The sequence below is a fragment of the Stegodyphus dumicola genome, chromosome 7 (assembly GCF_044657685.1).
Source record: "Stegodyphus dumicola isolate Sdum_Otavi_A_Nest chromosome 7, ASM4465768v1".
Lineage (NCBI taxonomy): Eukaryota > Metazoa > Arthropoda > Arachnida > Araneae > Eresidae > Stegodyphus > Stegodyphus dumicola.
In genome coordinates, this window is record NC_140774.1 from 65,615,674 (window position 1) to 65,630,936 (window position 15,263).

At 29.5% G+C, this 15,263-nt stretch overlaps 1 protein-coding gene across 4 annotated transcripts in view; it reads right to left on the reverse strand.

The window, feature by feature from the left end:
* The window catches only part of LOC118188773 (zinc finger X-chromosomal protein-like), a 70,192-nt gene that overhangs the window by 17,374 nt on the left and 37,555 nt on the right, over positions 1-15,263 (reverse strand). The window contains exon 3 of one of the 4 annotated variants that reach the window (XM_085820361.1): positions 4,652-5,267. The exons of the other annotated variants lie outside the window; for them this stretch is intronic. Coding sequence (XP_085676487.1) covers positions 5,131-5,267 — 137 coding nt within the window. The 3' untranslated portion in view covers positions 4,652-5,130. Of the gene's footprint in view, positions 1-4,651; positions 5,268-15,263 lie in introns of those variants that run through there. 4 annotated transcript variants of the gene reach the window in all.

The following is a 15,263-nucleotide window of genomic DNA, read 5'->3' on the forward strand; positions in this document are numbered from 1 at the left end:
CCTCTTTCAATAACATAAGAATACAATAGAATGATTAGAAAAATTGTTAATGAAAAGACATTTTAAAGGAACTAAAAAAAGACAAGAAGTTTAAATACAAAAGGGAAGAAATTGATGCCCTTGCAGAAAGTAATTGCATTAATTCAGATTATATTCATTAAGAGTTGATATGAAGTTTGAACAAGATAACACAATTAAAATCTTGAAAACCAAACTTACTTCTAGATCTGCACACCGAAAGAAAGAAATTTGCATAAAACAACTGCATTTTTTCACTAGTGAACATGCCTTAAGCAACATTCATTCTAATTGAGCCAATGGCAAGACAAAGTGAAAGATATTTTTCCTCCTATGATGTATATGTTATGAAACAATAATTATGATTATCTCATCAGAAATTAATGCTCTAAGCATTTCAAAGTTCCACTTTAAATATTAAAAATAAAAATTATTTAAATTTTTACAGAAATAACAGTTTTATTTGCATTAATGTACAATTTCATGACTAAAATATTTGAAGAAATTTAATTAACTGATTATGGCAAAGCATTAAAAAGTTATCTATCTCAGCATATAAAATTTTGTAAAGGAAACTGACCCATATTCATACTATTCATGGCAAGAATCATACAAATCTCATATGGCTAGCTCATTTGCCAGGAACTAAACCTGGGATGAAATACCAACATTCAGTAGTCTTATCCAGTATGTCACTAGCAGGCATATCTATGAAAACAGTTCAGTTAATGAAATACATGATATACGCTATATAAAAAATTTTAAAAAATATATTGCGTAAATTTATGCAATATATTTTTTACCATATGGTTAGGAGTTAATCCACATTTATTCATAACATTGCTTAGATCTTTGAGAAAACCTGAAATATAAAACGAATCAGTATAGAAAGATATCATTTCTTAACAATTACTGTTAGTCACTATAAATAACAATCTGCAACACGAAAAGAAATTTTTTATTTAGTGTGGGAGATTTTTGAAATTTACAATAGTAAACTTTCTGTTCCTGAACAAAGGTTAAAAAAAATCAGCATTTTGGGAGCCCTAGTTTAACTCTATTACATGAGAATGCTTACTGGCACAAATTAAAAATCACCATATACATAATAGATTTAGATTTAGATGAAATTTTTAAGTGTTTATTTTATTAATACCTTAAATTATGTTACTAAAAACTTCTCAACTGCAGCAGTTCTTTTTTTGGGGGGGGGCATATGCTTTTTCATTTACAAGCCATCAGTTTTCCTGCAATTCCCAATTGCCACTTTTCAAGTATGTTTCCAATCACACCATCTAGTTTTGCATCTCTCCTCTTCGTCCATTCTCTTCCTTGTCTTTTTTAGTCTGTCTCTTCAAAATTGGAGGCTCAAATCATTGGCAACTGTGGTTCTTCCATATGTAGCATTCTTAGCAAATGTGGTATCAAAATCTTTCATACTTCATTTTTTCTAATACAGGTATTTCTTCCTTTTACATACAACTTAACATATTTTTCATGCAAATAATAAAAATGCCTACATGGATATCTTCTCCATTGGTCACACATGTATAATTAAAATTCATACAGCACTGAACTCAATTTATGAGGAACCAAATGCATTGTATTCATTTAAACACAAATGTATAAATCATAGTTGAAATATGCTAATAATTTAAAGCTGCATGTAATAATAATTTTTAAATATATTTTATCAATGATTTTCAAAACACTTAAAAGTTATTTTTAATCGTCACAAAACATTACAAATGATTATATTTTTTAAGAAGATTAACATCATTAACTTTTTATGATGATTAACAGTCACTGAATAATGACTGTGTAACAATGCACCTGCATGTTATTTACATATCTCTATTTCTTGCCACAAGCAGAACTTTGATACAGATAAGCACTGCGTAAAGTTTTAAATAGACATTCAGATTCCTTTTTCACTTCTCAAACAAAAGATCCCTCCCCAGTATGAAACTAAATGAATTTTAAAGCATTATTTTTTTGAATTAAACATTATTTTCAAATTTTTTAATCATGCTACAAATATCACACTCAATGGCAAGATCTGTGCACTAACATATGTTCTTAATTTTTTTATTATTACTATCATTATAGGATAAAGCAGTTTTTAGAACATTAATACAGAGACCAATCGTCATTTGAAATATCTCAATGCAAAAGATTTTGACAAATTAACCCTAAAGTGGATAAGTTATCTGAAGTTACATAAACAGATATGCTTATACCATCTCAAAAACAGTTTCTTTTTAGAAATTTTGTTTTAAAATCATATATATTGCAGTTAAATTTATAATAGCTATGCCTTAGGCACAGACAAAAGGATTTCAGACTTCCAAAAACAATATCTCCCCTCTCCGATATTTTGAGAACTGTCCATTCAATGACACAATGTTTAATTTAATTCTTATTATTATTTATGACTGAAAAAAATTCAAATAAATTAAACCTTAAAATACAAGCATATGGATCCTAAATGATGCTCTGAAACATAAATCATAAAATTTTAATTTAATAAATTAAATTTTAATTTAATTCAGCATTAAAAGTGTTTTAGTTAATTTATTAAACAAAAATAATGTATTTTTACACTTTATTAAAATGTAAAAGCACCCTGTGTTTAAATTATGTCAGTATACAAATTCTTATTGCACAGAATATTTTAAAAAGAAAATTATTGTACTTGCATATAAAACTTATTTCTCACTTCCACCCATATATATAGAGAGAGATAATTTCATAAAGAAAAAATCAAAGTTTGCTATGTGCAAACATCTGATGTACATGTTTCCTGTAATACATCTAAGTGATTATTAATTTTACACAATATAAGTTAGAATTATCATGCAACACAATTTCAGGCTGCATATAATTTAAAATGCTCTGCTGCAACAATTTGCTAGCAAAGTTCTTACAATACAGTGGACAAGGATAACCCATACTTTTTGAGAAAATGTTTTACTGCAAATATCACAAATGAGAGGAGGATATTTCTTATGAAACAGCAAATGCTCTTGCAGATTTTCTGAATCCCCACTGAAAAAATAACCAAGGTCTAGATAAAAAAGACATCCTATGCATGGTCATCTTTTGCATTTTGGAGAACTGTTAAGTCTACATAAAATTATGATTATAATTAACTAACTAACATAGCTTTCTTATAGTAAAGTATTAGTGATATATTTTTATATTGCATAAAAATAGCAATCTGAAAGTATATTAAGTTTGTCCTTTCTCTCTGAAAAAAACCTGTATGCAATTTATGAAGATTTATGAATTTCATTTATGAACTTAAATACGTAAGAAGGTTTAAATAAATACATTAATTTGTATCTATTTATACTTTTGTAAATGTTAAATTCAATTCATACATAAAATAAAAATCTGCCATATTTAGACAAAAAAAAATTTATATATAATGATAACAGAAAAATTCAATACTACACATTAAAAAAATATTTTTCCCCCTTAAAACAAATAACAACATTCTTTAGTCATCATGATATGGCAGGAAGTGTCCATGCTATTAAAGAAAATTCAACAATGATACATACAACCTTCACAATAATGGTTTTGCAATCCAAGTTTATGTCTATATTTGCTACCACAAACAGTGCAATGATATGGATATTCATTAGTATGAATCCTTAAATGAGTATTAAGAACATATTTCTGAGTAAAACTTTTGTTACACACTTCACAATTATAAGGCCGTTTTCCAGAATGAATCCTTAAATGAGTGTCAAGATGTGCTTTTTGCTTAAAAGTTTTGTTACATGTTTCACAAATGTAAGGTCGCTCTCCTGAATGAAGCATTAAATGTCTTTTAAGATAAACTTTTTGGGAAAATGTTTTACTGCAAATATCACAAATGAAAGGGGGATATTTTTTATGAAACAGCAAATGCTCTTGCAGATTGCACCGTTTTACAGTAACAAAAGAACAAAAAGAACAATTGTAAATATCACTTTTAACTTGACTTTGGTAGCCAGATCCTGCTTGAACAATCTCTATACCTATAAAATGAAGCAAAATTCAATAATCAGGCTTTACAAAAATAATTATACTCCTCTATGACTGATTAACTTCCAATTAAACATATTTCCAGACGCAAAATTAATAATTATGCTGAGAAACAAAGAAAAAATAAACTAGGTACAAAGTATGCATAAGATAACTAAGAATATGGAATTAAAATAAGATAATTAAGTACTGAAGAAGTTATATCCAACTTAAAATGTCAAAAAATAAGCTGCCCTAGTTGTTAAATGTTTAAATAAATCAAATCATCATCAATTGTAGAAAATTTTCTTCCTGAAATTCTAAGAAATTATCTTTAAAAAAAGTCTATCTGAATCACCAGCAGCATAAAATGACTTTAATAGGCTGTTTGTTCTTATTCATTTTAAAAAAAAATAAATAAGAATAATTCCTTAGCAAATAAAATACCTAATTAAACACTGTAAAATAAATCTATTCTTTATTTCTAAAATAAGATTACATTGTAAATTAATCAGATGATTAAGAAATGAAAAAATAAGTTTTAGATGAAAAAGAATATTAAAAATAAAAAAAATTCTTATGGCTAAAGGCAGTACAAATTTGATATGATGAAAATCATCTTTTCATCCAATGATAATTTAACAAGACATTTAACTTTTCATCAAAGGTATATTTATGTAAGCATAATACATAGTGACAAAAGAATATGATTTCACATTATAGAAATATTTTCTAATGTTGAGCATAACAATCAAGAATTAAAATTTTCAAATTTCAGTGCTCACCAATAATCTTACTATAACATGAAAGATAGCAGTTAACAGAATTATATTTATTTTACAAATACATCACAATGAAAGAATGAAATAACTAACATTTCAAGCAGTTCTGAAATATGCAGAAATCAGTGCTGCAAACATCCATCTCTGGCAACAATAATAGCAGCTATTATATTGCTGAGCATGGAGTTGAACAGATTTATTTATAGTCATGAGTATTTCAAAACATGTGACTTTAGATCTATACCAGAGTTTATCTGTCATCTTAGCTGGTTAGTGCTGTCATACCAATCTCTCTGCAACTGTTGACGAGATATTTTTAATTGGCGACAGATCTAGAGAATATGCTGGCCAAGGCAGGTGTCAAACAGCCTGCATATTGAGGAAGCACAGGAGATCTTGGGCAACATGGAACTATCTTTAAAGGTGAGGCTACTGAGGCTCCAAAGACAAGGCCTAACCATGAACATTAAAAATGTCAGTAATGTAATGGTAATTTATCAAACTAGTGAATATGCTGACTAGAGATGAACAATACATCTATAACATCAATTCATATGCTGAGTTAGTACAACAATGATGAATGCAAACTTCCATATATTCATTCCCCTCAGATCCTCCACACTTACATACAGCCATCATAAGTGAAAACTGCATTCATTAAAAAATACCTGTCCTGCCACTGATGCATCACTGAGCATATCATTGCAGGTGGTGATACCTTTGATCTAGTATCAATTAAAGCTAAAACAATGATCACCTTGCTGACCATTAACAGAAATACAGGCATTATCACATTATACCTGCAGTAACTTAATGCTGTGCAACCGGGGCAGAATTTCTTCTGAGAGAGAATAGAAAAAAAATTGATGCTGCCAAAGGGGGTAAATTTATTAATAAGAGTTAAACTTGTTTGAAAAATAAATATTTTATTATTTCTGCAGTAAAATGCAAAATAATTAAATAATTTTCATTAAAAAATGAAAAATGTAGAAGAATTGTTGTTCATTCACTGATGAATAACTTCACTGAATCCTCTCCCAAAATCTGTAATCGCAATAAGAAAATCATCCCTACAGTTTAAGATTTTATAAAGTCATTTTTTTTTCAATTTGTATGTTTAAATAATAGTTTCAAAGAATATTTCAATGCTTTAACCATGACCAAATTTATGTAATATTTTGTTTCCAGGGGTGTATCCTGAGTTTTTCTAAGGGACATGCTGAAGTCTAAATTAAGGGGGAGTATAAATAAATGGAAATTAAAATTGCGTATATTCGAAAGTTATCTATACTATTCGCATGTTAATACATTGTTAAATATTGCATGTAAAATAATGAAATACACAAAATAAAAATTTCAAATTCATCAGATTTATGGTCTGAAATGGGAAATATTTTAGATAAATTTTGAGAACTGTTTGTAGAGTACAGTTATAGCTCAGCTTTTTTTAATTAAAGCTCATTGCACTGCAAGCATGGAGACATAAAAAGGTACAAGTCATTCTGTTTTGAATTACTGATAAGAAATAAAATCAAAGATACTTTTAAAGTAATTAATAAGGTTTTTACTATATGAATGAAATGAAAACAATAATTCTTTTTATGCAGTTTCAAATTTATAGGCTTGAGATGCTGCCCCTGTTTGTTTTACTTCTTTCATCCAATATCTCATCCTCTTTCTTTTAATTTATAAAAGAAGAAATTCCACCTGCTTTCATAACAAAAGTTATTCATTCCAAATTACAAAATAAGTTATTGCACAAAATAGCACAAAAATTATTTTTTTGTTACAGTATATATCAATGATGATGATGATGATATAGATTCAATTTTTTAAGATTTTATTTTTTTGGTTCTTTAGAAAAATACATTAATTTCATATTTTTATTACAGTTATGATAAAAGTTCATCTCAAAATCTATCCAAACTTATAGATGTGAAAGCAAATGTCTTAACAAGAATAAAAAAGTACACATATACATATACGTATGAATATTACCAAAGTTATTGAAGGCATACAAATAAGGTTAAAATCATATATAATGAAATTATTTAAATTGCTTAGTATTATAATAATCTTATACATGAATAAAATATAAACATAATATTAATGTTACAGGGAATAAAACCAATTTCTTCTCACAAGTTTTCTCCACCACTGAAGAAACTTGCCAACTCTGCTGAGAATACACAATAAAGAATATGAGTGATTATTTCTTATTTAAAAGCTTCCAGTAAATATTTAATACTTTAAATGACATACGTTATGTTATTTCTAAGACATAAGTAGAAGTTATTAAAAGATTTAGTCAACAATAAATATTAAATATCAGTAGTCTTTAACCAAGTCAGAAATGAAACATAATTAACTTTGAATTTTATATTATGCATAATTGATAGTTGGTTATAAATATTAACCACTGCCTTCTTTTGCTTACTTTCAATACCTTTGAATTCAATAATAATAAAATTATCTTCTCTAAAATATTTGCTGAATATTGCTGCCTTCTTTATCAAAAGCTTACATTCTTACAAATGATTTGTTTGCATGTTTATTTCACATGCATACTTCCCACTATCAATAAAGCACTGATATGCATTTTCAACAGAACTGTTTTTAAACAATTCACAATAATCAAATCAGTTCAAAAAAATTATTTAAATAAGCTTTAATTTCATTTTTTTAGTAAGAATTTTGTTGCAGATGTCACAAATGAATTTTAATGCTTCATATGCTCTAATAAATATTTTTCAATGCTTTAACTCATTTTAGAAATACAGACACAAAAAGAATATATAAAGACTTCAGTTTAATTTAGCTGCGATATCTCCATTTGGCAATACTGGCATCTAAAGCATGAAACAGATTTTAGCAGCTATTACGTTATTCAACATTTCTTTATTCTACATTATTGCAGCATATGTACTACAGCATTTCCGCACAACATGAATAATTACAGACAAAATGAATAGAGCAGTATATGCATCAACATAAATGGAATTAAATCTGCAGAAAGAAAATTAATTATTCAATGAATTTTATTCTTTTTTAAAAAAATATTACACAAAATAATAAAATAGTGAAATATGTAATCAAATATTGAAACTGATATAACAGTTTAATTCATATTTGTAAGCAGTTTATTTTGAATAATAAGTTCATTTAATCACGTAAATTAAACCAGCATTTAAAATATGTAGAACACACTTTATAACAGAAAAAATAATGCTTTTGTTTATATTATGTTTGAATTTTGATAGCAGTCAATGGGAAAATGAAAACTAATGTCTGTATAAGTAATTCATTTCTTGATTTACCAATTTATTTTTAATAAATGATAAAAGAATGTTTTACATTTTATTCGAGATTATGTACAATTACACTAAATCCTTTGCTCAATGCGGATTTGTGAAACACAATTTCACATATATGTTATCTTAATTGTTTCCATTTAATTTGTCCAATGCTAGAATTTCATTTATATACAGTTCAACATTCATTCATCAGCAATGAATGCTTAATGAATGCATCAGTTGTGGTCAGCAGTTATCAACAATTTGATGGATTTTCATTGTTTAGAAATGAAGCCAAAGAAATTGCAAGACAATTGGCAGTGAAAGATTTTCAGATGTGGAAGAGGGAGAAGTTGAGGAATCAATTGAGAAATGACAAGAATGTAGATCTGGATGATTTTATAACAACAGCCAACAGTGAAAGCAGTGATTATGAAGGGGAAGACAAAACACCTTTAACTTATAAGAAGTAAAACAGATTGTTAAAAAAACACATTGGAATTGCTTGATTTTGCAATAGAAATTGACGCAAATGAAGAAAGAGGACACTTTATGACAGGTAAACACTTAATCTCACCTATATAGCTAATATTTCAATTTATCATAGTAATTTTTTTTTTTTTTTTTCAAAAATGAAGTTAGTCTGACTTATAAGTGATTAATTCTTCAATTTCATTATCAGTGAAATATAATTCTAGAAACCTGGTTTCAAGACATTTTAATGTTTCAAGCGGAAAAAGCAATTTAATATTAAAAAAATTCTGGTGAGAAATATCCTTGATTTTATTTTTAATTCATTTTTTTTTTTAGGAAATTATTTTTTAAAAGAATGCAGAAAGTCTACTGAATAAATACTGAGCTAAAGGCCATAACACAGTTTTTCTGTTAGAAAACTACAGGACAAAAACCTTGTTTCATACACTAAAGAAAACTGCACTAGCAGTTCCTAAAATAAAATCTGAAATTTAGATGATTGAAGTATTTCAAAAATTTAAAAATTTTTAATAAATTTATTTAATTTTCCTAAAATAAAATTAGAAATTTAGGTGATTGAAATATTTCAAAATTTTAAAAATTTTAAATAAATTTATTTAATTATCAGTTAAGTGAATTAAATAAAAGAATTTGCCTGAAAATTTTTATGGTTTTCTCAAAGTTACACATTCTTATCTGTATATATTGTAATTTAGAACAAATTTTTCACATCAGTTACTTTGTGACAACATTCTAAACATCTTGATTGAGAAGACGAAACTGTACTTAATCTTTTAGCTTGCTGAGGTTTAAAGTTGTCCGAAATTTCAACAAAATTTTGCCAGCTCCACTGAAAGCACTGCAGATTTATTTCATAAGAAAATGCCAATCAGACTCACTACGAACATTTTGAAACACCAATTTTAAACAGTACATGATATGCTTCTTTTCCTCAAGTCAGTTTGTTGGCTTATTGACAGTATCAACCTACAACGTATATTAATCTCTGAATACAGAAAAAATAATTCTGCTAGTCACAGTTATACTAATTATACTATTATAAAGTTATAGCAAGAAAAATAAACTAATTCACAATAATATTATATTAAATACATATATTAAAATATTAAATATAACACTAACTGAAATAAACAAAGCATGCTACAATCATTGAATCTAAGTTAACTGATAATTAATCATTGAAATCAATAACACAAAGTACATTATGAAACTACAGCAGGTGAAAAAAATTAAATGATAAAATACATGTATATTTTTAATTACAAATAATGCAATAATATAAAAATACACAATTAAAAATAATAATAAATAAGTGTATGTTTCAACAGATAAATAATTATAATGCACAGTTAAAATAAATAATGATGAAAATAATAATATTAAGGTATCAATAATACTGAATTTAAAGATATAATCAGTGTTCCACTTTTCCTATTTCAAATAATACAATTCTGTGGGCAATTAATACATTCTCAGAGCAGTGGTTCTTATGAATAGAATCTCTAGAGTGAATAATAATTTTTTGATACATGAATTATGCAGTGAATTGGTGAATCACCTTTACCTTTATGATGACAGAAATAACAGCCCTACAAAAGATTCTTGCGTATCTCATATCAAAACTACTTAAAATTTAATTTGTTTACACAAATTTTGAAATTTTTGCTCTTCACAGAAAGAAGTCATGAATCTTACACGAGTCTGGTTATGCAGATAAGCCTAAAAGGGCTATTAGTATGGAAATGTGATTTTGCATTGTTTCACTTTTCATTTAAGTCACCTGCCATTTGGAAAAACATAAGATATTATTCTCTCATATTTAATCCGTCAGTTATTAATTAACAAACTAAACTAAAAATCTTTTTGGAAAAATATGCTGTTAAAAATAATTTGATCACCTTGAAATTTTGTATGTAAGTCCTTCATACCAAGTATGCAAATGATTCAATTTTCAAGGCCTTGTGAGTGTTATCATAGAAGATCATGATAGAAGTTATCATAGCAAGCGTTTCTACCTTGCAACTAGCATCACATAAAACAGGTAACCATTGCAGACAGTTTACCTTTTATAAATTTATTAAATTATAAATTTTGATATGCTTTAGATCATAAATACTTTATTAGTTCATAAATCACGATTTCATATTTTTGATTTTATAATTTCTACATGATATCTTACTAGATTTGAACTGACGATCTAATATCCAGAAAAATCCCAAATTCGGAATCGACGAAGTCCTGACAAGTCCGGATTTCAGACTTTGTACTGTATCAGAATACCAAGGAAAATGGAGCTGTCCGATTCAATTACAGAGTAAACTGGATGACTGAATCAAGAATTTACAGCAAAAATAGGATAAATCTTCTTTATCCCAATCAAAGTTAATGTGTCATCTACATAGCAAATCTGTAGTCCAAAATACAGGTTTTCAAATAATTTGACCATAAATTAGAGCATGTAAATGTCAGTAAGTACTTGCTGAGGGGATTACCTATTGTTAGTCCTCCAATTTCATGAAAATAATTATTGCATTAATTATTGCTCTAATAAAAACAAGGCCTTAAAATATATATATCTCTTACTCATATAATTATGACATGCACATAAAATTTGAATAATTATTAACATTGTTTAAAGGATTACAATAGCATATAAAAAATATAATTCATTGCACCAAAAAATACAACACTCTAGAAATCTACTTTTGAGCATTTCTTTCATTTTAAATATTAAAATGCAAAATATGGAAGTCTAGGATTGAACTTTAAAGAACTATTTATACACAATGCACACTTAAAATGACATTAAGGAATAAAAACTATAAAACATAGAAGAAAAAAATCTGATGTGAACACCACATACTAACTTCCTAGTATGGCCTTTTAATTTATACACACTTTTTTTTTTTTTTTTTTTTTTGACTGCACTTTGTTTAAACTTATTTTCTGAAATCACTCTAACTTAATCATTTCTCAAGGCAAGTCAAAAATACATTGAAAAGTGCAAATTTTGAAATTAAAAATCCCGATCAATTTTTGTCATATGGGAGTCAAATTTAAAACTTAAATTTTATTACTTGTACAAAATTATTCTTTTTTTTAATTCGATGTTGCAATAACCTGAATATTTTCATCATTTAAAACACTTCTGTAATTGGAAGCATGTGTCTATGACCAACACTTGTGAAAATAAAGGCCGGGTAAGGTTTTTTTCAGCCAGTTAAGGGGGTGGGTATATATATATATATATGTAGGTTGGGGCAAAAGTCATGGCAACTATTTTTATTCTTGAAGATACCAGTCCGGTTGGAAAATGTGACATGTACAGATGAAAGGACAAGGTCTTAACAACATGTGTGGACAATGAATAGCACTGAAATATCGTAACACACGAATTTATTACGGTAGTATACAGGGCAATATGGCCTTCACAGTGCAAAAGAATGATAACACAATACACATAAAGTTGTAGTACCGTGCGGTCACTGTTCTGCCATGAGGAACAAAGTGGCAAACAATGACACCCCTGACGTCATACGCGACGATCACCATCAATTTGACTACAAAAGGATTCTGAAGGTCCTTCTGCTGCCTTGGTGATCCAGGATGTCGCCACTCCGCAGACTGACATTTCAGTTCTGGTTTGTATGCCCTGGCCCAAAATTCATTGATGGCGATTATTCGTGAAAAGAATTGATCGCTGTCCTGTTGCCAGCATGCAAAGTGGTCGGAGCATATTGCATAGCACACCCTTCTTTGAACTTCTGTCAGTGCATGCGGTACCCACCACGAAGCAATTTTGCGTAGCTGTAGCTCATTACGCAATATCCTATGGACGGTGCATTTCTCGATGCCACTTGCCCTCTCTAACTCCAGTAACGTCCATCATCTGTCTTCATCCATGAGGTGCTCGATGACGGCACACTCACCAGTCATCCCGAACGTTGCTCATCACTGGTTGACATACGTCCTTGCTGAAACTTTCTTACCCACCGTGCTACTGTACGAAATGGTAGGGCATTATTCCCAAGGGCTTCTACTAATTCCCTGTGATATTCCATCGCATTTCTCCCTTGGAGAATGGCTATTTTGATGTAAGCACGCTGCTCAACACTTGTTATTTCCATCTCGCACGACATTCACCGACTGATTTCAGAGCCCTCGCTACCACACAGCCAGCTATCACAGAGCCATCTGTTGTTCTGCATACACACTATGCCTGCAGAACTTCCACATGACACATGTATGTTTTATGATTCGTTCACATATCCACAAGAAAAAAAATAGTTGCCATGGCTTTTGCCCCAACCCTCATATATATATATATATTTGGTACAATTGCAATAAAAAGGGGGATACATGTAACTAGTTGTTACAGCAATCCAGCAATCTCATATACAAAATGTCAACACCCTATGACAAATTGTTTTTGAGTATGCAAGATAAATACAAACATGATGAAACAATCCATTTTGGAAAAAATAAAGTGTCCTTTATTTATTATTATATTTTAATTATAATAATAAATGCCCCCGCAGAGCAGCGTGAAATTGATAAACAGATTTCGGAATGGTTAGAGAAACAAAGGATATGCTTTATCCATTTTTTGCAGCAATTTCACTTTTTGTTTGATGGACATTGAAACATGCTTTCGCTTTGCAGATCCTTTGGCAGCTCCAGAATTGGAAATTTTTTTTGACATAATCGAAAGTTCAAGCTTACTTTTATAAAATTGCTCTAACAATCTGCAAAAAATAATAAGTCAGATCCAATTAGAAGATTAAGGAACAATGCAATCTGCAACATTAACTGAAATAGATAATTAGATAATTTTAGCTTAGCTTGTACCGTCCTTTATACATTAAGCGCGCATGCGTAAATGTATTATGCGCGTGTGTAAAGGTATTATGCGCATGCGTAAATGCATTATGCGTTCACGCTTAATGCATTTTTGCGTTAATGCAAAAGTTAAGTTTGTAGCTTTGAGGTCCGGATTATGGACGTCCTGATTAAAGACTTTTGACTGTATCCATCCACCATCTAGAGTGCAACAGTCAACCCAAAATGCATGCCACCAGCCGTTACAGTGGTTAGTGAACCCGACTGCTGAAGTGATGGTCCTAGGTTCGAATCTAGAAAGGCATGGTTGTAACTGTCTGTCCTTTCTCAAAAGGCAATGGTGGCCACCTGTTAGGTGCTTTCATAATGACATGACCACCACTTCTGGCCCTTGTAGTGGCACAAGGGTAATGGCTATTAACCCTCTCAGCATTACAGACGATTTTCTCCATATTGAAAGATGGCTTTCCAAATCGTCATACACGGATTATTTTGCCAGCTTTTGATGAATCTGAAAGCATATCAAACGATTTTTTCTGCCTTACATTTTCCGCCTCGAAATCGTTGAAGATGGAATATTCTATACTGTTGTTCCCTCCGACCTCCTGTTGCACTTAATTGGTAGTGGGGAAACAGCAATCGTTAAAGAAAGATGTTACAATGGGAGGGTCATAAATAAAAACATAAAATCCAGCCGTACCATCTGCCGACCTGAGGGCATTTTTCATGCCAAAACTGGAAAATACTAGAAAGCCTCCAACGCAAACCTTTCTGTATGTGGAAAATTTGTGAAACAAAATTTCATCTGCAAAAGTAAATGTAATTTGCACGGAACCCATGAATAACTTTTAAAGAATTCAGCATCGCCTAATTTACAAATAATTTCTTTTAGCATAGAATAAATACTTAAACAGGTATCTGACAATGACTGTAGAAACAGAGAAATTTGATATAATTTTTGTTTTAGCTGTGCTTATTGATTAAAAATACTGTATTTTTAAAATTATTATAACAGTTCACAAAAAGAGTTACTTCAATATATATTTTGAATAATTGTTCTGAAATAAAAATGAGATTTTTGAAAGAGTTCAAATCTTGTAATTCCATTTCAAACTAATGTGTCATTTATATGTTTGTATCGAAATTCATTGTGTGAACGTGAAGTACGGACATTTCATTACTGAAATATGAGGACAAGGTGCGTTTCCTTAAAGATAGGTTAGGTTAGGTTACTTAATTACGGCAAAGCCTCAAGGGCTATCTGCCTAAGGGGAGGGATGCCTTTGTGGAGGACTTTCCAAGGGAAACTGACTCGTATGCAAGTTACACATGGGGAAAACCTTGAAAACACCCCAGCCAGCCCTTCGCGGGATTTGAACCTCGGACCGAACTACCCGGCTGCTGGTGGGCCCCATTTCCTTAAAGAAAAATCTGTTTTACTCTTCTGATTTCTCGTCTAAAACGAACTACTGAGAAACTTCCTTGGCATGATATGAAAATCATTCACAAATAATATGGTATTTGATTAAATCGTTTTTTGGTGTTGATAAATAAAGTACTGAAAGTACATGAAATCGTATGATGCATTTTTTACCCTAATGAAAATACTTCCGTTTTACTGAAAGTGTTATCGAATAAAAAGGTCCAAACGATATTTGATTATGAATATTTTATTGCTATGAAGATGTGCTTATTTCCAAATTTTGAAACGGCTGGGACATAAAATTCTCAGCAGCTAAGAGTAAATATTTATGAAAAATAGTTCTTAGTAGAAAAGAAACATAAATAGCTTTTTATAAAATCGTCACAAGCATTATACGAA